Raw genomic sequence first — 20884 nt, 5'->3', positions numbered from 1 at the left:
CCTTTCTTCAATTTTTGATGTCCTTCACATATCTCGAGAATCGTTCATCCAATCGACATCACACTTGGTGGGTGTATTGCTGGGGCCTGAGGAAGTGCAGTGTTGGTTTGGGTACAATTTGGACACACAACAAATTCAATATTAATAAACTTTCAATAAACAAGCGAACAGCGCTCTGTGCAGCAGCGGGGTGAACAGGCACTGCACTAGTTAAATTAATACACAAAGTCAAGTCTCCCATTTATTGTCAATGGAGCAGCTCCATGCTGGTCGTCATTATGACCTTACATATTAGGTTATCTGATTTCCTAGTTTCTAGCATTGGGTGAAAGTTGCTCATGTTCCCAAACAGTGATTCATTGACACTGACTATTATAAATACTATTGATGAATTTATTGGTATTTATTGGTGAACATGGTGAACACGCACAATATCAATAGAATTTTACTAATACACTTCATGAGTCATGATGAGTCATTTTATGAATCAGTGGCTTTTTCCAAAATCCACTATCTAGGCCTATGATAGAGAAAATGTGTTGAAATGGCAAATGTACACATATAAAAGTTATACAGCAGATATTATTTAGAGGAAAATTTGTCAAATACTGTCATTCTTCATATTATTTGGAGAACAGTGGTTTAATATTAGTTTGCTTGTCCTGGGCATCCAATGGGAATCTGAACTTTGAGATTTGTCTCTACAGTCATTCAAACTTCTTCAGGTGGTTGTAGAGGGATTGGACGTACGTAAACACACACATGGGGTCTGGCTTGTTCCCCATCTCCATCATGTCCTCCACCTCGATCAGACGCACACAGTCAGCTTGCTCCCTGCAGCGAGAGGAGGGATGAACAAGAAAGCCTATTAAAAGTGCTATAAATGATCAGAAATTAGTATACCGGTAACTACAATAAACCAGTGTTTCTCAAACTTTTTCACGCCAAGGACCCCTAAACTGACACAAATTAGACCACGGAACCCCATTTGATAAGATTTTGTCCCAGGGTCCCCCATCTGATAAGATCTTAGCTTTTGTGACGACCCTCCCACTCTCCTGGGCTGGCCCTGTCTTGCAGGAGCCATGGTGTTGAGCTGATTGGGTGCACCTGGCTCAGATATGTATGCGCTTCATTTAGGACAGAATATCTCAACTGTTATAGATTAATCTGAGCCCTGCAACAACGTGGGATGTGTGCCAAAATCTCTATCCAGGATGAAAAAGCCAAAAATTACAGTTTTTTAAAAAGTGAATGGGATTTTTTTTTCCCTTTAAAGATATCCTCATGAATTTCTACCAGTTTAATCTTCACATTAAGACAAATATTTTTTGTATTACACTTGGTCTCAAATGTTTTTTTAAATATGCAAATTTGGCAATATATCATTAGATATGCATAAATTTGCATATAAACCGTTGGAGCTACAAATTGTTCAGAATGGCAACTTATTACCACACAACTAATTACATACAGAAATTGCTATATATTTATTAACTTAAACCTTCGGATTAGCCTCCTGAAAATCTGCGCAAAGATCGGCGCGGCCTGGGGTCCTTCAGGCTAGAGCGAGGTGCTCGACGCAGGTAAATGACGTGCAGCGCACAGGCCCTCTTGAGGCGTCCTTGAGGCATCCTCTCAGCCTCTGGATTGCCTTTGCCACGGGAGGGTCTGGTGAGACGAAGGAGGAGCACGGCCGGGAGTAACCCACAGAGCCTAGATCCTCCATGCACCGAAGGGCCAATACTGCGGCGTAGCACTAGCTCTATTGCAGCGGATTGGGCGTTCTCTCTTACCCCTCCCGCGGGCAACGTTGCAGACAGAGTAGTAAGGCTCATCCGTGAGCGGCTTCTGGGACGCGAGTCGGGGTCTTAATTGGCCTCGGCTGGGTCTACTGGGCGAGGGTGTATGATGTTGACAGACCCGAAACACCTTACGACCCCAGATAACATCACTGATGACGCGTCCTAGTGCATGCGGCAGTAGTGTATTTGAGAATATAGACTTAAAGCAGAGTTTGAACATTTGTGTAATTTAGAGTTGAACTGACAATTCAGAAATTTTTTGACTGAAAGAAAGCAAGCTTTTGATTAATATAAAGATATTTTATTCTCAATCATACTATCATCAATAGAATGTTAACTTAAAGTGGGGGGAAAAACTTTCAGCAGGGAGATCAGCAGGGAACTTGCCCAACAGTCTACAATACAACTTTTAACACCACATTAGTACTATTTATGTGTCACATACTGTAAGCAGGGTCAGAAACATTGCTCTCCACACAACAGAGTCCAGGTATGAGGATGATGATCAGAGTTCATTCAGTGATAGGGTTTTTACAACAGTCACCTCCCTTGCATTTGCAGTACAACAATGGATCCCAGCTACCCGGCAGGGACACCCATTCTTGCGTGCACATTTGCCACACAAGCAGGGATCTGACAAACCTTCAGGTTTTGACCTCACAATCTCAGGGACTAATACACTGTCCCTTCTTACAAAACCATAAGACTCTGCTCTAAATGGGGCTTGGACCCAGAGCTGTTGTTGGTAATAGCCTCGGAGGATATGTTTCCGTGCATTAGTTGAGGTGCAATGGTTCTCTCAAAGTCCATGTTAAGGGCATTGCTATCAAATGCAGCGATACACAGGTCATCAAATGGCTCTAAAGCTAAATGTGAAGTTTTACTTTGTTTCGAACTCAAGCTCTCACTCTAGTGCCATTTCGCTGTGCACAGCAACCAACTGGAAGAATATCATTTTGCTCCAAAAATGACCTTTATAAAACCAACCATCCACCGACAGGTGGCATGGTGAGCTTAGGAAATGAGACGGCCACCCACATACCTTCCCCCGTGACACGTCACGTCCGCTCAGTTTCCCAAGACCGCCACTCTTCGTTCTTCCAGCCCACCTGTGAGGACGTGTCATTGAAAGCTCCGTGTGCTAACATAGTTTGCGCTCTGAGGCTGAGCTAACTCCGTCTAATTTTGCCCGACTAAACTCCAAGGCGTTCGGCGGACGAGATCCAACAGGCTTCGGGGACCCGATCCTGCTTCTCTTCGCCAAGGGCGGCGGTCACAGCTCATCTAAAGATAAGAGTGTCTTGCCTTGTATTGTGTGTTAGCACATACTGCTGTAGGCTACCGCCGTGTAGCTAGTGCATTTTCCTACCCCGGCTGGGGTAACGCTAACTGAGACAATTAGCTTAGCGAATACGCTAGCTAGGTCAGCTCGCTTTCACACGAGTGTGTTAGCTGCTTCTCTCAGTACTTACGCTAGCTTAGCTAGCTGTGCATGTCTGCTAGGTGTTGCTTTTGCCGCCGTGCAAATAGCATCAACTAGCTTTTGACCTTCTCCTCGGCTGAGGAGTTTTCTTCTGAGATTGACTAGCTTCGCTAGCCTAAAGCTAGCGGTTACGCTTGCTTCCCCATGTTTTTACTCAGGGTAGAGGCTCGCTTCACAGGCTTGTGTTAGCTCACGCTTGTCTCTCAGGTGCTTATGCTAGCGTAGCTAGTGTCTTGTTGACTCTTGTTCTCTCGAGTTAACAGGTTGTGTGTGTTTGCTGCCTTCCCTTCAGGCTAGGCTATTGCCGCTTACGTTACCGTTGCACGCACACGTTCGCTAGCCTCCGGGTTGCTTCCTGTCTAGCTTGTGTTTCGCCCTAGTTTGCTAGCTTGCTTAAACGGTACTCCCGCTAACAGGGTGCGGCCTGCGGGAGGTTGCTACTTTAGTGATTAGCTTCCTGCTTTTCTCTTGTGCTACTAAGCATGGATAAGGGGAAGTCAGCGAGAGGATGCGCCTTGTGTAAGGCTACGTTGGCCGAGTATGACCGGCACGATAGGTGCGTGTTCTGCCTTGGGCATGAGCATTACATGCTGCACAGGCGCTTTTGAACACGTCTTGCAGCCGCTGTGCTATCTTCAAGATCAGGGCTGTAGTGGTGGCTAAACGCACATAAACGCCGTTTAGGTACCTTTTTCAATGCTCTGCAGCATTTAGGCACCTTTTAAGATAGTTTACTCACATTTTTAAATCGTTTATACACTTATTATTGCACGAGTTTTAAAAAGTTCGAGTAAACTCCGTTGATGCGGAGACCACGCCAAGCATGTCACACACCAAAAGAAAAGAAAAAAGATGACACATGGCACTGACCAGGAGCTCCGCGAACCGTAGGAAAGGTACACGGCCCCGGTCACGTTGGTGCCTTTCTCGAGCTGCGCTTGCCTGCCCAGACAGCGCTCCCCTCAAAGCCCTTGGACTCCGTCGATCTGAAGCTTCTGTCTTTGAAGACTGCGCTGCTGCTGGCCTTGTCGTCAGGAAAGAGGGTTGGTGACCGGATTGCCCTCTCGGTGCAGCAGTCCTGCATGGTGTTTGCGGATGATGGACGCAGGATGACGTTGTGGCCTAACCCTGCGTACCAACCTAATAATATTAATGCCAGCTTTAGGTCTATGGTCATAGACTTGTCAGCTTTCTGTCCCCCCCCGTTCAGTTCGGACGAGGAGCGACGTTTGCACAAGCTGTGTCCCGTAAGGGCGCTCTCGGCCTATGTGGCGAGAATGCGCTCGTTACGCACTTCAAACCAGTTGTTGGTCTGTTTCGGGCAGAGAGCCCAGGGCGGACCCCTTTCCAAGGATCGCTTATCGCACTGGATAGTGGAGGCGATTGCTTTGGCATACTTTTTTTTTTTTTTACCTTTATTTAACCAGGTAAGTCATTAAGAACAAATTCTTATTTACAGTGGCGACCTGGCAGAAGGCACAGCCTTTTGAGGGATAGGGGGTAGGGGATAAAAATAAATACAAAGTTACTTAGTACAAATTAAAGCACATACTCTGCCGCGGGTAAGGTACCCCCGGAGGGTATCAAGGCGCATTCTACGCGAGGCGTCGCAACGTCTTGCGCATTATTGTGCGGTGTATCAGTGGAGGACATGTGCGCTGCGGCCTCATGGTCCTCTCATCACACGTTTGTTAGGTACTACAGTCTTGACGTGTCCGGCTCACTCTTCGCGCATGCGGTACTGTCAATGGCGAGAAGGTAATGTCGTTGTCTCTCCGATGCCAAACAGTAGGGCATGAGCAATTCGCCATGCGTCCGTTGTTCACCGATGCCTCTCGGGTCGCTCTGAGGAGTGCTCCTGGCAGCAAGGGCGGTTGAAATTGGCACTAGAGTGAGAGTTCGACGTTCGAAACGAAGTAAAACGTTAGGGTTGTGCTACAACCCCGGTTTTACGAGTGAGAACGAGAGCTCTCACTACCCAGCCTTGCTGTGTCGATGCGTCGTTGCGCAGGTGGGCTGGAAGATGGAGTGACGGTCTTGGGAAACTGAGCGGACGTGACATGTCACGGGGGAAGATATGTGGGTGGTCTCATTTCCCAAGCTCACCATGCCACCTGTAGGTGGATGGTTGGTTTTTATAAAGGTCATTTTTGGAGCAAAATTATATTCTTCCAGTTGGCTGCTCTGTGCAGCGAAATGGCACTAGAGGGAGAGCTCTCGTTCTCACTCGTAAAACCTGGGTTGTAGCACAACCCTAACGTTCGTTGATGTAGAGCTAAATCTGTGTATAGAAAAATTGTTTTTTTAATGGAATATATCCGTTTCAACTGTATTGAGCTCACAAGGGGCAGCTTTGTGTTATGTGACCATCCCTGCATTTGAACGGTTTATCGGCGCTCTCTCCACATAAACACAACCTCGCTCGACCACATAAACACAGAATACAGCAAAACAATGTCCTATCACTAAAATACACACAGGGCGCAGCGTCTCTCACTAACACACTGCTACACTATTATATGGGCCAGAAGTGGTCGTTTTGAGGGGAAACGTTTGTATAATTATATAATCTTTTTTAATGAAATAGCTGCATTATTAAGAGACCAGTTGTTAGAATTGGCTGAGCCTGCGGGGAAAGAGTGCATATCGCCACCTATCGTAGCGGAGGCAACGTGATTCCATCAAAAAAAACGATTTCCCACCGCATGTATACTTGGACAAGGACAGTAGTCCGAGTAGCCTAATCAAGCTATAACCATAGCTCGACTTACCTGGCATGTAAACGTACTGACTGTTGCGTTTCGGCAGAAGAAATCACTTTCAAAATGTTTATCCTCTTCAGTAAAGACAAAGACAACGGGAAATGAGGTCTTACAGTAATTTAGAGACACACTAGCATGACCAATTACCACTGTTGCTTGCTGGAAGGCTACCAAAGTTATCCAGCGATGGTCTCTTTTGGTTACGGTAATTATACCAAGGCATCACTATTTGACAATGACACTTTTATAATAACACACAAACTGTGACATTTGAGTGACAAACTGCACTCTCCATGTAACCCAAAACAACATACACTCACTCACTGCCTCACTCCCTCCACTCTAGCCAGCTTACTCTGCAGTAGCGAAGGCCAGCTCTAAGTTGTGTTTGCGGTTGGCAGGGTCCAGCTCGTTGAAGTCAAAATCCAGAGGGAAGAAGGAGTGCACCAGGGCACAGAAAGCCATCCCATCACTCCAGCTGGATGAGAAGTTCTGCATGTCGATGTTCTGGTGATGAGATGATGACAATGTTATAATGTCTAATATTTTGCACAACTCGTATACATATTGTGATCTTTCACATTGCCTTTCTCAAACGTTCATTCATTTTGCTCTCACTCTCATAGCCTATTGATATTCCTATAGACCAAATCACCCAATTGTTTACAATAAAGTCCGGGTAGACAACGCAGGCGTCGCGCACATACAATTGAATGGAGCCGAGCAAACTGATAAATGGTTAAGTCTAAAATGCATGTTTGATGCCTGTTGAAAATCTCAAGCTCAAACTCAGATCAGTGCTGTGAGACCAGAGTGGGAGGAGAGATCACCTGTCACTCACCTGGGCATAGGGGAGGAGCTTGGGAAGGGAATTATATAGGAGCAGAGTGTGCTCCCTCACTCCCTTTTGTCTGCCACCATTTTGCAGCACCACCAAACCAAGAAGCAAATGTTTGCATCTTAGTATTTAACCTGTGAAAACCGTAAGGTGATGCCCACCAGTAAGTAGACAACTATGTACCTTTTTATGTTAACTGGGTACCTTTTTATGTCATGTTTGATTTATCTTTACCTGTTGTCATGCATCTTAGTTATATTTTTTATCTTGCCTATGAACAGGCCCTGTCCGAAGGTGGAGACCAGTGTGTAACCTGTGCAGTTATTTTTTACCTTAAGTTAGTGGATGCATACAAAAATGTAAGCTTATATTCCTTTGTTATTTTTATTTAGTTATGGTGGGCACATCAATGGATTAATCCTTTGTTTGTTTATCATTGTACAGAAATCATCCATACATCCATTCATCCATCCATCAATCCATCCATTCAACCTACGCCGAACCTACTCCAAATAAATGGTTAAACGGCCCTTGGATCCTTGTGTTTTAATGTGCACACCAGTCAGAGGCTCTCTGATCCATACAAACAGTTTCCTCAACCAACATCTTTGAAAGTTAATTATCCCAACAAACAGTCTTCTTCAATGCCTTCGTATGTCATTAATTAACAACACTTTCACTCATGTTAGTTAGAGACCTAATTTACCTGTTGTGCCACAGAATAAAAACAATTACAGCTTGAGTTCACCCAAAAGTAGCAGCTTGTGCGACCGCGGTGAGATGTCACTGTTGGGGAGATTTGGTTTATCAACCCAGTACATAAAATAAGCACAACTAAACGTCACCTAGGTCGGGCCACCGTGTTTAACTAGGGTATATATCTTTACGGCTGAAAATGGGGATCATGTCTATGTTCCCCGGGTTCTATATTCCCCGTTTTTCACTAACCCTAAACCTAACCTCCCCCAGACCCTAACCCAAAACCTAACCTCTCCCACCCCCCACGCCTAAACCTAACCTCCCCCAGACCCTAACCCAAAACCTAACCTCTCCCAGGGAACATAGCGGGGAACATAGGACCCTATTTGGGAAAAGCGGGGAACATAGGACCCGGGGAACTTAGGGATGACCCCTGAAAATGACAACAGAAAGGTCCTTTAAAGTGACATAATGGGGGTGGGGTGGGGGAATAGTGTCTGTGGGATAGTGGGACCGTCTCATCCCCATCACCAAGACCAAGTACCGCACCTTGGGGGACAGAGCATTTGCCATCGCTGCCCCCAAACCTCTGGAATTCCCTGCCCCTCAACATCCGAAATTCTGACACACTCACTTCTTTCAAAAACCAACTCAAATCCCACCTGTTCAAGAAAGCCTGTATCGGACTTCCACCTCCACCATCCTCCTTTCACACTGTAACCTCTTTATCTGTATCTGTTCTGTTTCTGTGCATGTTTGTTAAATGGTTCGTTTGTTTTCATGTAAAGCGTCTTTGAGTGTTTAGAAAAGCGCTATATAAGTCTGATCTATTATTATTATTATTATTAGTGTCCATGGGGGGGACCCTCAGCTCGTTACTGAGCCGGTTACGCTCAGGGGGCATCGGGGGGGAGGAGGTGATAAAGCCCTGATTTGTGGGAGCTTCCGCATCTTTTTGAAGAGGTGGATTGGCAGTTGGGGAGAAACTGTCCCTGTGTCGAGAGGTTCTGGTACTGCCAGACATCAGTCTTCTTCCAAGGGGGCGGGCCTTAAAGAGTCTTAAGACCTGGGTGGGAAGGGTCGGCCATGATTCTCCGAGACCTCTTTATGTCCCGGCAGTGTCCAGGTCCTGAAGGGATGGCAGGCCAGGCTGCATTCGACCACCTTTTCAGCACGACGGATGATGCGCTGCAGTCTGCAGATGTCCTTGTTGGCTGCAGCATACCAGGCGGTGATGGAGGAGGTGAGGATGGACTTGTCGGTGGAGGTGTAGAAAAATGCCAACGCTATCTTTGGCACCTTGAACTTCCTCAGCCAACACAGGAAATACAACCTCTGTGGTGCCTCCTTGGTGAGAACATCTCAGGTCCCGGCTGATGATTGAACCCAGGACGTGAAAGGACTCCACAGTGTTGACTGGGGAGTCACTCAGGGTGATGGGGGAGGTGGGTCTGCATTATAATTATTATATTATAGTATAATTCGCAACCTTTTCATATTCTTATATTCAAATTTTCTTTGTTGTATCATTTTACTTTTGCTGCTGTAAGAGCACAATTTCTCGATAGGGACCAATAAAATCTAATCGATGTGACTCACACATCAGACATCGACATGGTAGTAAATAAACATTTATATTGCTATGAAAAGAAGATTTTAGGTCATATGACAGAACAGGATAAATAATCTGTGTCTGCTGCCTCACACCTGATAGCCGATGGTTTTTGAGCGGCACCACTCCAAGAGAATTTGTTTTATACCACTGGCGCTGGACACTCCGAAACTCTGAGAGCGCTTCAGTTTGGGTCTGGATTCCTGGGACTTGGGCCTATTCAAAGAAAAAACAATTAACTGCAATAAAATGTCATTCACATCTGCGAATAAACTTTTGGTTTAAGATAAGAACTTCAAATATACTTACTTGACAGGGTCTGAGTTCAGCCTCTCAAAGAGATTCCGTTTGGCCTGCGTGCCATTCGAGCGAGGAAGAGTCTGCGCTTTCATCACATCCTGTTTCCAATCCACACCCCGACTCTCAACCTTGTCCACCTTCCTATGGATAGTTAGTGGACATCAAAATGAAGCACAATGCCAAGATTATAGGGTTCGACCAATATTGGTATTTGAAAGCTGATAGCAGTATTTTTGTGCATTTTTCATGAATAGTATTCAGTGTTTCACCCTGGATTTGATTCTTGTCAGGGTGAAAAAGCATCTGAAACAGCATTTAGACATCATGGGACACTAAAACTAAAAATGCACAATACTTGTATGGAATCCAGTCAAAATGTCTCATTAGAATCAATTCAATGTAGTATTGGTCAATTCCACAACAAATACATAATCAATCAAACTGTTTCTTATCAAAGGTAGATGACACTGACTGAACCAGATCTGACTTTTCTTTTAACAAACAAATATAGGCCATATTAGCAAAACAATATGTCAGTCTCCCCATAGTCAATCCATTTGACTGCATGTTATAGTTTACATAATTCTTGATTCATGACTTACTTTTCCAAACTAGGGGAGAACCCCGATTTTATAACCGACTTGGGGGGAAGTAATTTCTCTGCAGAGATACAGTTGGAGAAAGAATATGAGTGATTAAGTGAGACAGCATGAGAGAGAGAGAGCATTGAGAGGGACAGCCTGGATACAATGTTGGCAGTTTACCTTTCTGCAAACCACAGATACATTGAATGTCAACATTTGTGAACCAAAATAACAGGAGTTGTTTTAGTTGCCTAACCATAACCAAATTGTTTAATTTATGTATTTTTTTTTATTAACTGGAAACTCTGCAACGTTTTCAAATGAACCAATATTTTCAAATTTAGTTGGAAAAAGTTGGTTAATTTGAAATGTTGATATGCAACATATTATTGGTTCACAAACATTGAATGTCACGTATCCGTGGCTTGTGGAAACGTAAACTGCCAACACTTTATTCTGGGGACTGGGTTGAGAGAGAAAAGAGACGAAAACAAAAACATGCACACAATGAGGATTTCTAGGGCTTTGAATAGCCTACACCTTAGTTCTGTAAGAGATTTGTTTCACACTCTTATTGACTGTTTTTTCAGGTTACCAGGAACTGCACAGATTTACAAAGTGCAAAAAGTCATCCACTGGCTCAGAAATTTGTTGGCAAAGCAACCATTGCAACATTGTCAATGAAACTGGAATCAATTGTACAAAATAAGAGTTATAATCAATCTCACTGGCTGGAAATTGAATTCTAACACTATTTCATTGTATACTGGACCCTCTTCATTCTCTGAAGTTGGAAATTGTTTTTGTGCATCTATGGTAGGATACGATTTCAGTAGCACAGTCTTGTACATGCCTGTATACAACCATTAAATAGTTTGGGTTGAAAGCTGCAAACAAACTAAATGATAGTAATAAATAAATAAATAAATAAATAAATAAATAAATAAATAAATAAATAAATAACAAAAAACATGAAAATGTTACAAACTGTTAGTATGGTATGTGTGTATTTTACCTCCTGACTGAGGAAAGCTTACGCTTCTCTTTAGACTGGGACTAGGTGTCTTCAGGACTGGTGCTGAAGTGATAGAGTGGGAGGGAGAAAGAATGGGAAAAGTGGGAAAGAAGGTTATTTGAAGATGTGTATAGTAAAGGAAGAGGAATAGAGAAAGTTAAAGACCCCTAAAGTCATGTCTTAAGATGCACATGTAAAATACATTATGTTAAATTATCTTGTTAAAACCCTTAAAATGACATCTACTCCTTCTCTCCATCATTAACATTCCAGAGTCTATGAATATGCAAATCAAAAGTTTTCCTGCTGGACACAAGATGTCTCCTACTTCACTGTAAAGTCCATTCTCAGTGTTATGTGCACTGGAGGCTCCAAGTTTACACATTACTCCCACACCACCTTAAAACTGGATTTTCAATGAGCACAGAGAAACTTTGCACTTTCAGCAGATAAATGTGAAAACCGCCCTCTATAGTGTCAAACTCTGCACAGACATCATTCTGCACAGTGAAGCTCAAACATCCAACTGAAGGAAGAAGAATAAAAACATATTATTATTATTGAGTGGAGGGGCATACTTTAAGTTGTTCCAACTTCCAGGACTGTCCCCACCCTGCTGTCCTCAGCCTCCTTCTTAAACCGTAAAAAAAACAACTACAGTCAGTATGACACTTGAGGGGGATCCGTGACCCCAAGTTGAACTCACTCCGCTTGAAGGGAAATTCCCCAGGTTTGACTGCAGATTCTTCTGATATTAAATGACTGGGTGACTTGGGTACCAAAGAAGGAGACTGAGCTGGTACAGCAGCAGATGGAGATTGGGTGTTGGGTTTGGTCGTGGCAGAGTGGGGGAGATGGGGTTTGGGGTCACTGATGTCTGATAAAAGGACAAAAAGAGCAAACATTTGAAATTGGACACAAAGAGGAGCCAACTAAAGCCTCACTGAGCAACGTATCTGAGATACTGTATAAGAGAAAAAAAAGTGAACATGGCATTTTATAATTATGCTGAATTTGGACACAAATGCATTTTTATAGTTTTTTTTATTGGTGTTTTCACTGTTTTCATTTGACATTTGAAATTGTAGAAAAAGGTGCAAATTTGCATATCAGGTCACTTCTCTAAGTTGATAGGGTCAGGGTGTATCTTCTTGTTTCACTCTGATGAATAACAGTCGGTAATTTAATGAGGAATATCTTAAAAAGTAATTTCACTGTAAAAAAGATAAACCTAAGCTGCTATTACGGAAGCCGAGAACGGCCACGTGTTTATTTATTATTTTATTACTGTTTTATCATAATAACGACTTATTATTTCGTTATCTCGATATAAGAAAGTCAGTTTTCTTGTGAAAGCGACTTATTATTTTGTTATCTCGATATAACAATGTTTGTTTTCTTGTTCTTTTCTTGTTTTCTTGATAGATGGTTACTTCCATATTTTCTAGGCTATTTGTTAAAAGCAATACTTATCAGTTTATATAGGTGAGTGTCATTGCGATTACACCTGCCTATTATGTGGAGTGATTGGACAAAACGTTTGCGCGTCTCATAAACATGTCAGTCAAAGTGACCTTTCCGGTGTCATCATTGACTGAGCTTAGAGCGAATGGAATAGTGTTTGGGACTGTGTTTAGCTGCAGATTCATCTCACTGTCACTGGCATACCTGAAAAGCCAGAGGGAAATGTTTGGTGTGGAGGAAAATGGCGGAGCGTGGCTCCCAAGCGTATGGAGACGCTCACCTGTGTGATCACAGGGATTGACTACTACTAATCTTGTGGAGTTATTATTCCATGTTTCCTGAGAGAAAGGACTCAGTGATGTTTTGTGACATATGACATTTGTTTTGGAATCTACGGATTCCCCTGTTTCACGTTGATTCCAGACCAATACAACGATGCCTGGGCGCCGGGCCAAGTAAGCCCAACCCAGAGAGAGGGAGGGTCGACAGTGGGCCGTCCAGGTAAAAGAATGCCTCCCTTTCTAACAATCACTGAATGCTAATTCCCAGTCCCAAACTGATATACCATGTATATGTGCTATGGTTAGCGTGGAAGATGTATGTTTCACCCCTAGACAACGAACGATGCCAAAATTACATAATGAAAATAGATACATCAATATGCGACCGTGACATTTGTGGCCTCGTCCGAATGAACGCCGCGGCTGGATCGTAACAGTTGTTGTGCTCAGGTCCAAGATATGAGCTGTGGCCTAATGTGAATTGTCTAGTGTAGTGTATACAAATTGACCCATGCAGCCAAAATTGCCATTTCTGCCCGCCTAAATCTTGTTCTGTCTGAAGGTCGGAAGGCTGACTGACTCACAACCCTGAGGACAAATGACGTCATCAGTGATGCACGCATGCTGCCTGCCATAATAGGCTTCGACCTAGTCTTGTTATTGTACTGTACTCACCGCATCTAAATTGATATTCGCCTCGTTTTACTGTTGGGGATTGTGGTATTGAAGGATTTGAAGACTTGGGTGCTGAAGCAGGACATTGCTCAGATGTTGATGCAACAGGAGTTTCAGGGCTGGCTTTGGTCACTGCTTTAAGGGCAAGATGGGGCAAAGGGGCTGACTGCTCCTGGGATACCTGGGAGCTCAGTTCCTTTGCTTCAGATGGACCTGCTAAAGTGGAAGTGCAATAATGTAGTGAATGGAAACAAAACAGGAACAAATAAAATAAAAGGAGACAAGAGGTTGATGGAATTGTACATTTATATAAAAAAGGTCTCTATTTTCCTAAGAGCGCCTATTTGGTATTTTGGTGACTTGACCAGTGGTGAGATAAATATGCAAAAACACCACTATGGTTCGTTAAGTTGCTTGACCGAGGCAAGGATCTTTGTTATTCACGCTTGGCAGGATATCGCAGAGATAAGATCACCTTTGCCTTGACCACACTATACATTAGAAAGTGAAAGTTTGTTCACAACAATACAAGAAACTGCATCACTGTGAGTAGAAATGTCATCGCCATCGGTAGAAAGGCCATCACTGTCACGGTCTGATTGCTTAGACGTGGTGTTTGTCATATGTTTGAGCGGATGATTGGCTGAGGCCTAACTTGAGGGTGGGCCGACCTAGCGCTCGGGGGTCATTTCCAACAGGAAGCAGGAGGTGAGAGAGTGAGTGTGGCATTTGAGAGCTTGGCAGAAATGCCATGCGGACGCCGAGTTAAACTGGATCTCAAACCAGAGACAATGGCCTAACTAATTAACTACGGATTGTGTAACCATGAAGCAAACCCCGTAGATATTCTTCATTGTATGTTATGTCCCAGATAACAGTGACCGATATTAACATTGCTTAGCCAGTATTTACCTGGTATATACTTATTTACCTGGTACTTACTGGTACTTACAGGATTTACCAGTGGCAATTACCCAATAATATACTATAATTACCATATATTTATTTAAATACTTCGTGATTAGAGGACTGTAAAAGGAAGCGTTGAACCCAAACTTTGTGCAAACTGAAAAACACTGTGAGTTTGAAAAAGTAATGTCTCTCTTTATTTACAAGTATCAAAAAGAAGTGAAGTCCGCACACTGCATCCACTTAACTCACAGTTTATTTGTTAAATCGACATTTCGGTCGTAAGACCTTCATCAGAAAGGTCTTACGACTGATGAAGGTCTTACGACCGAAACGTCGATTTAACAAATAAACTGTGAGTTAAGTGGATGCAGTGTGCGGACTTCACTTCTTTTTGATACTCGTTGTTGCCATTGTTGTCCTGCACCTGCAGCTCCGAGTGGATGTGCCCACTTTTCCTTTTGTTCTCTTTATTTACAAAACATTTGGAAAAGCCCATAAATAGAGAATAGATTTACTGCACTCTCAATATATGAAAACTTTGGCCGATACGATAACCGATATTAACATTACTGTTATTTTACTCATCAGACTGATACTGATATGTAAAAAAAAAATGACTAACATCGGCTGATATCAATATGATTGCCGATATATCCTGTCTCCCTCGTAGTAAACGCTGTCATCACAGATAGAAACGTCATCATCACAGATAGAAACGTCATCATCGCAGGCAGAAACATCATGCGTGGTACCGTAGAAATGCTCTCACCACAGATCATTGCAGATAGAAAAATCAATAGTGCAGCAATCTTCTCTAGCCTGGCAGGATAATGTACCAAACATAGATTCTCCTCACGGGAGCCAACAAGAAACTCAATGCAGAGTAGTTTCTCACAGAGTGCCAGCAGCCATTTTGGATTCATCAATACAGTCCACCAGGTGGAGCTAGAAAACACCTGCCAGAGGTGGGTTTCATTTTCTGCCCTTATCACACAGTCCAACAAGGAACATAATAGATTCTGGTCCTCAAAGTGGGGGTGAGTGGTCCTGGAATGGGGTTCCAGAGTAAAATGAGACATAGTTTAATTTCAATATAATTTAATTCAATACTACAAATTAGAGAATGAAAGAATAATGTATACTCATACGTTTCACTCTCACATCTCCCTACATGTAGAAAGTCCTATAACCCAGTATTAAACCAGCAACTAACATATTTCCCTATGGGTCCAGAGACAATAGCCTGAGTCCGGACCTACAGTATCAAATGGGGGTCTAATGTGCATCTATTTGGGTCTGTGACATGACAACATTTGAGAACCGCTGATGTTTTCTATGAGAACAACTCACCCCTTTGAAAAGGATATTCTCCTGGTTGTACTGCCGGAATCTCTGTTCCAGAGTGACCAGCTGCTTTAGGCACTGACGCCGGAGACTGAGCAGGTTTGGCTGCAACCTGACACTCTGGATGGGCTTTGGTGCTGATGGCAGTGAGGGGTAGATGGAGCTTTGGTTCAGTAACATCTGAGAAAGGCAGAAATTGAATAAAATGAACACTGCAGAGATCCCACGGGTCCTTGAAATCCAAATGTGTGAATTTGAGGGGGGGGGGGGAATCAAGGCCTTGAAAGGCTTTTTGAAAATAGACATAAATAGACACGGGTCATTGAAAGAGCTTGAATTTATATATTTTGTGCAAGAATATGCCATGTTGGGTCCTTGAATTTGGGGGAATTGGGGCTTTGATATTTAAGAAGGTGTGGGAACCCTGAAAATAAACATAATCCTTTCATGGTGGAAGAACTTTATTTGCGTCCACAACACGTAGCCTAATCTTCATTTTGTGATCATTCCAATGTGTTCATTTGGATTTCACAGAATTCTGTGAGCCCATGTTGGTTTAAAGAGACAATTAGAGCCTCCTTCTGTCATGAATAATAAAAATTGAGCCATTTAATCTATGATGCCCTCACTATTCAAAGGACATCACTTGGCTTTTACTATGAGACACTCTGGATAAATGAGATTCTTTGGCACTGGAGCAGGAGATATTGAGCTGGATTTACGAGCAGGGGTTTGGTTATAGCAGCGAGGGAGACAGAGGCTTGGAGTTTGATTGGTATCTGGTAAAGGGGAAAATGCAAAGTATAGAATAAAAGAGACACATGGGTGTCCAGGTAATGCAGCAGTAGTTTTATTTAGAATAATCACGAGATATCTCAGCTATGGGAGCATATCTATGGGAGCATGACCTACACCTACAGAAGCATATAATTTTATGTACACCAATATACCCTCATATTATTGGGGTCGGAAGAAAATATTTTTCCTATCCCCCGCTTGGGGCGATAGCACTGTCCCTTATATATGGGAGCGGAGGGGTGTGGTCACATCATTCTCAAACTTCTTCTCCCCCAGAAGGAGCACATCAACTCTATGTTGCTAGCTACAGTAGCTTAACTGTTCATAGTGGTTTTAACGACTGCGCCGAATGCTAGTTTGTCGGCAGAGACTACACCTTTCCCTGCCTGGGAGGAGTACCCCCAACTGTAAGGAAGCAGCGTTATCCTGCATGGATCTCACCCGCGTCTTTGACGTCACTCGACTCTGCTTGGGATGCCCAGCTAAGTTACTCTGCTGGAGTCACCCCCGCTGGGAGGGTGTCTAGTGATTTTTTCCGGATTTCTTCGACACCCAGACTTTGCCTAAGTCACTCAGCGACACTTTCTCGCCGCTGAAGAAAGGGATACTTTGCCTAAGTCACCCAGTCTGTTATCTCTATCTGAGATACCGACACTAGAAAAGTGCTCAACGTTAACCTGCACGGATCTCACTGACGTTATGGCTAGCGCCCCGCTCTAGTCAGGATGAGCCCCCCTGGGAACCCCGAATCCCATAACTGTCCATGCAGACTATCGAGGATTTCTCTCAAGGACCATCATCCTCTCTGTATAAGGTGTCTTGGATGGTTCCATGTGTACCAAGCTGTAGAGTGTGCACACTGCAGCTTATTCAAGCCAGTGGCGCTCTGCACTCGCCTGAGAAGAGCCACCTATTTCAGAGAAGGAGACCTGCTCTTCACTCGCCCGGTCAACCCGAACGAGGGAGGCAGCCCCCGCATTGAGGTCCCGCCAGCTTCCGCCACCTGCAGTTCCCGGGCCGAGCTGAACAAGGACCCGGACCCTGATTGTGGAGGATATTTTGGAGCTAGATGCTGGCCAGGACGAAGACAATCATCTCTGATCATCATCTCTGATGATGACGGCAACAGCTATGATGATATCTTCGATACTGAATCCCTGGTTAACCTCGCCATATCTGACACCGCTTCCAGGGTGAACAAGGGATCCTCTCCTCCATCACCGGCCTTCTTCGACTGCAGCGTAAAGTCTGGGGATAACCTGGCCAGAGGTTACCCGGCCCTCCATGTTTGACAGCGTACCGCCCGGATTGGCTAGGGCAGCTGGGAAGCAAGTGATCCTAAAATTCTCTGAGGTGATGAACATCGAGAGATCGAGAGCAAGGATGAGAGCGCTCAGGGGGTTTCCCAGCTCCCCACAGTGGAACCAGGGGTGGCAGCCCACCTTCTTACTGGGGCCAGCAAGGGATCTGGGGTTGTTGCGTCCGCTTTCTTCACCCAGAAGACCCAGCGCAGCTACAGGGCCAGCGCTACCTTGGCCAGGGCCTTTAACGTCACATCCATGCTCGGCTTTTATAAGATGAAGCTCTCCAAGGAGTGCCTGGAGGAGATGAATTGAGAAAAGGTGCGGGAAATCCTGGTGTACGAGGAGTTGTCCCTCAACGCCCACAAGAATCCACCCAAGCCAGTGAAGCCATGAGCCATGAAGACCCATGAGCACCGCTGTCCTCCAGGAGAGAGCATGCAGGCTGGCCTTGTCTATTATTGATGAGAGAGAAAGGGATGACCTAATTATCTCCAGGAGGTTATTCGGCCTCTCCATGTCTTCGCTCAAACAAATCTGTGAGGCGAAGAAGGAAAATGAGGCACTCCAGCCATTCCTCCCCATCAGAAGGCCTGATCCCCCTATCCTGCTCAACGCAAGTCAGAGGGTCCTGGTCCTCCACAGCCATGCCCGCACACGAAACTGATGTCCAGGTGCTCATCTTCAAAGAGTGGCACCCACACACCTGGAGCGTATACGGTCATGCTACGGGAGAGCCACAGCGAACCTGTTTGCAATAGGGGAGATAACTCGATACGGTGTCGGTGCAATTTCAGCTCAGGTCCAATTTCAGCTCGGGCAGTCACGGGCATGCATTGTGATTGGCTGTACGTCGGGCACGTGGTGGGATTAACGTGGGCAAAATGGCCAACAGTTTTAGATTAGCTAACAAGCTAATGCTAAGATACTGATGTGTGATGTTATCAGACATGATACATTAAAAATATTAATCAGGGTCAGGGTTAGGGTTAGACCCCATTGAGGACCCCGAGCTGAGCACATCCGGTAGGGCGAACCGAATCTGTAGCCTGAGTAAAATCCGTACCTACAATGGCACTGTTTTCCCCAATCTGTAGTGGGAATGACATGACCACGCCCCGCCACTCGCAAAATATGAGGGATCAGCCGAGCAGCATTTTTGTAAACAAACCGCGTTTCCGGGTGGAAACAGCAATGGAACCCTATGGAGTAGCCCCAGCAGTGCGGTGTAAAATTTAAAAACTGCAACAGTTCACACAACTTTAACATGACATGCATATATTATTATTATATTATTATTAACTCATACTAGTTAACTGCTGCGGTTACGGGTGTTTTGCGCTGATTTGTTGTTGTTGTGACGTCACGCTGATCCCTCGTATACTGTATATCGTGGACAGTGAAAATGTTATTTTCATCCAACCCCAATATGAGGGTAAATTGGTATAGTGATACTCAAGCTGACGCTCTAGAGCCACATGCGGCTCCTTTATGAGTAGTTGTGGCTCTTTTGAGTACCACTTAAAATCAAATCAAAATCATTGTCAGCAGAATTCATCAACATTTCATTCTCATTCTCAAGTGTTAAGCCCCAAACTTTTTTTTTTCTTTCCAGATTTTTTATCCCATTTTTATCCCCCATTAGTGCAAAATTTTAATTTATTTATCCTGGTTGCTGCTCCACCCTCTGTCGATCTGGGGAGAGCCGAAACTGGCTCCATGCTTCCTCCGAGACATGGGCAGTTAGCCAGCCGCTTCTTTTCACCTGACAGGGGAAGCTTCACCGGTAGGACATAGCACGTGGGAGGATCACGCTATTCCAACAGTTCCCCTCCCTCCGAACAGGCCTAACCCCTAACCCCCGAACGACCAGAGGAGGCACCAACCACTTCAGCAACCAGGATATTGCATGTTTTGATGAGGGGTTCCTCACCAAAGGGGGGAGGGGAACTGGGGGGAATAACGTGATCCTCCCATGTGCTACATCCTGCCGGTGAAACTCTCCCTCGCTGTCAGGTGACAGCGGCTGATGACTTCACATGTATCTGAGTAAACGTGCTAGTCTACAGTCTACAGATCGACAGCTTGGCAGGGGGAATGGCCAAATACAATTGTGGAGAAAATAGGGGGAAATCTGGGGGGAAGGAACAAAAGAGAAGAAAACAAAAAAAAATGAAAGACAGAGATCTTTTCTCACTCACCGCCTCCGCCTATAGCAGGATATTCTGCTGGTTTGACTGGAATTTGGGCTGTTGATTGATTGGGTGACTTGGGTACTGAAGCAGGAGATTGAGGAGCAGTTGGAGAATCAGGGCTGGATTTTGTCATTGCAGTGAGGGGGAGATGGGGTTTGGTCAGGAGTACTGGCGCTTCCTGCTCTGTAAAAAAAAAAAAAAAAAGGCTGATTGCCTGACATTTTTTGTATGATGGCAGATTTCTGTACCTCACAGAAAAGTGTAGAGGAAAAAACAATGTGATCTAGGAAATATGAAGCTTACTTAAATATCAGACTGAAGTTTGATATTAGGAGTTTAGTGAGTGCTCATTGCTTTTAAGGCATACAATTACAGCTTCAATGTCAAATGATTAAAAAGTAAACATTGCAGTATCAACATTCTTAATAAATTGAAATGCATTTATTTGGTGGTTAGTGGTTTTTAATGTAACGTAGTTGGTGATTAACTGGCTGATATTGAGCCTTTATTGAAAATTATTAAGTTTCTACTTCATATGTTCTTGAAACATTGGAAGTGTCAGCTGCGTTATGTTTAATACTCCACATTTGCTCTAATCTTATTTATATTCAATTATTACTTTGCTGTATCACATTACACTACTATTTGCTGCTGCGATAACGGAAAATCGCCACATGGATCACTAAAGTTTCATCTTATCATACTCTTTCAAGCATGTCATTGATATATATCTATACATCAAGAATAATTCTATTTTCATATTATGAAAACACAAGTAGTGCATAATATGTAAACTTGACAAAACATATTATGTTA

At 44.0% G+C, this 20884-nt stretch overlaps 1 protein-coding gene across 2 annotated transcripts in view; it reads right to left on the bottom strand.

Moving 5' to 3' along the window:
* Positions 1-331: 331 nt before the first annotated feature.
* The window catches only part of LOC310783558 (uncharacterized protein), a 31502-nt gene continuing 10949 nt past the window's right edge, over positions 332-20884 (bottom strand). The window contains exons 4-11 of one of the 2 annotated variants that reach the window (XM_083644445.1): positions 20075-20251; positions 15781-15954; positions 11099-11161; positions 10102-10159; positions 9509-9640; positions 9295-9415; positions 6406-6557; positions 332-834 (exon numbers count right to left, since the gene is read on the bottom strand). In XM_083644445.1, coding sequence (XP_083500571.1) covers positions 708-834; positions 6406-6557; positions 9295-9415; positions 9509-9640; positions 10102-10159; positions 11099-11161; positions 15781-15954; positions 20075-20251 — 1004 coding nt within the window. In that variant the 3' untranslated portion in view covers positions 332-707. The remainder of the gene's footprint in view (positions 835-6405; positions 6558-9294; positions 9416-9508; positions 9641-10101; positions 10160-11098; positions 11162-15780; positions 15955-20074; positions 20252-20884) is intronic. The other variant, XM_083644446.1, reaches the window with a different exon arrangement.

Source organism: Poromitra crassiceps, assembly GCF_964638095.1.
Source record: "Poromitra crassiceps genome assembly, chromosome: 1".
Classification (NCBI taxonomy): domain Eukaryota; kingdom Metazoa; phylum Chordata; class Actinopteri; order Beryciformes; family Melamphaidae; genus Poromitra; species Poromitra crassiceps.
Note: the sequence above shows the minus strand (reverse complement) of the source record. Positions and strands in the feature narration are given on the sequence as shown.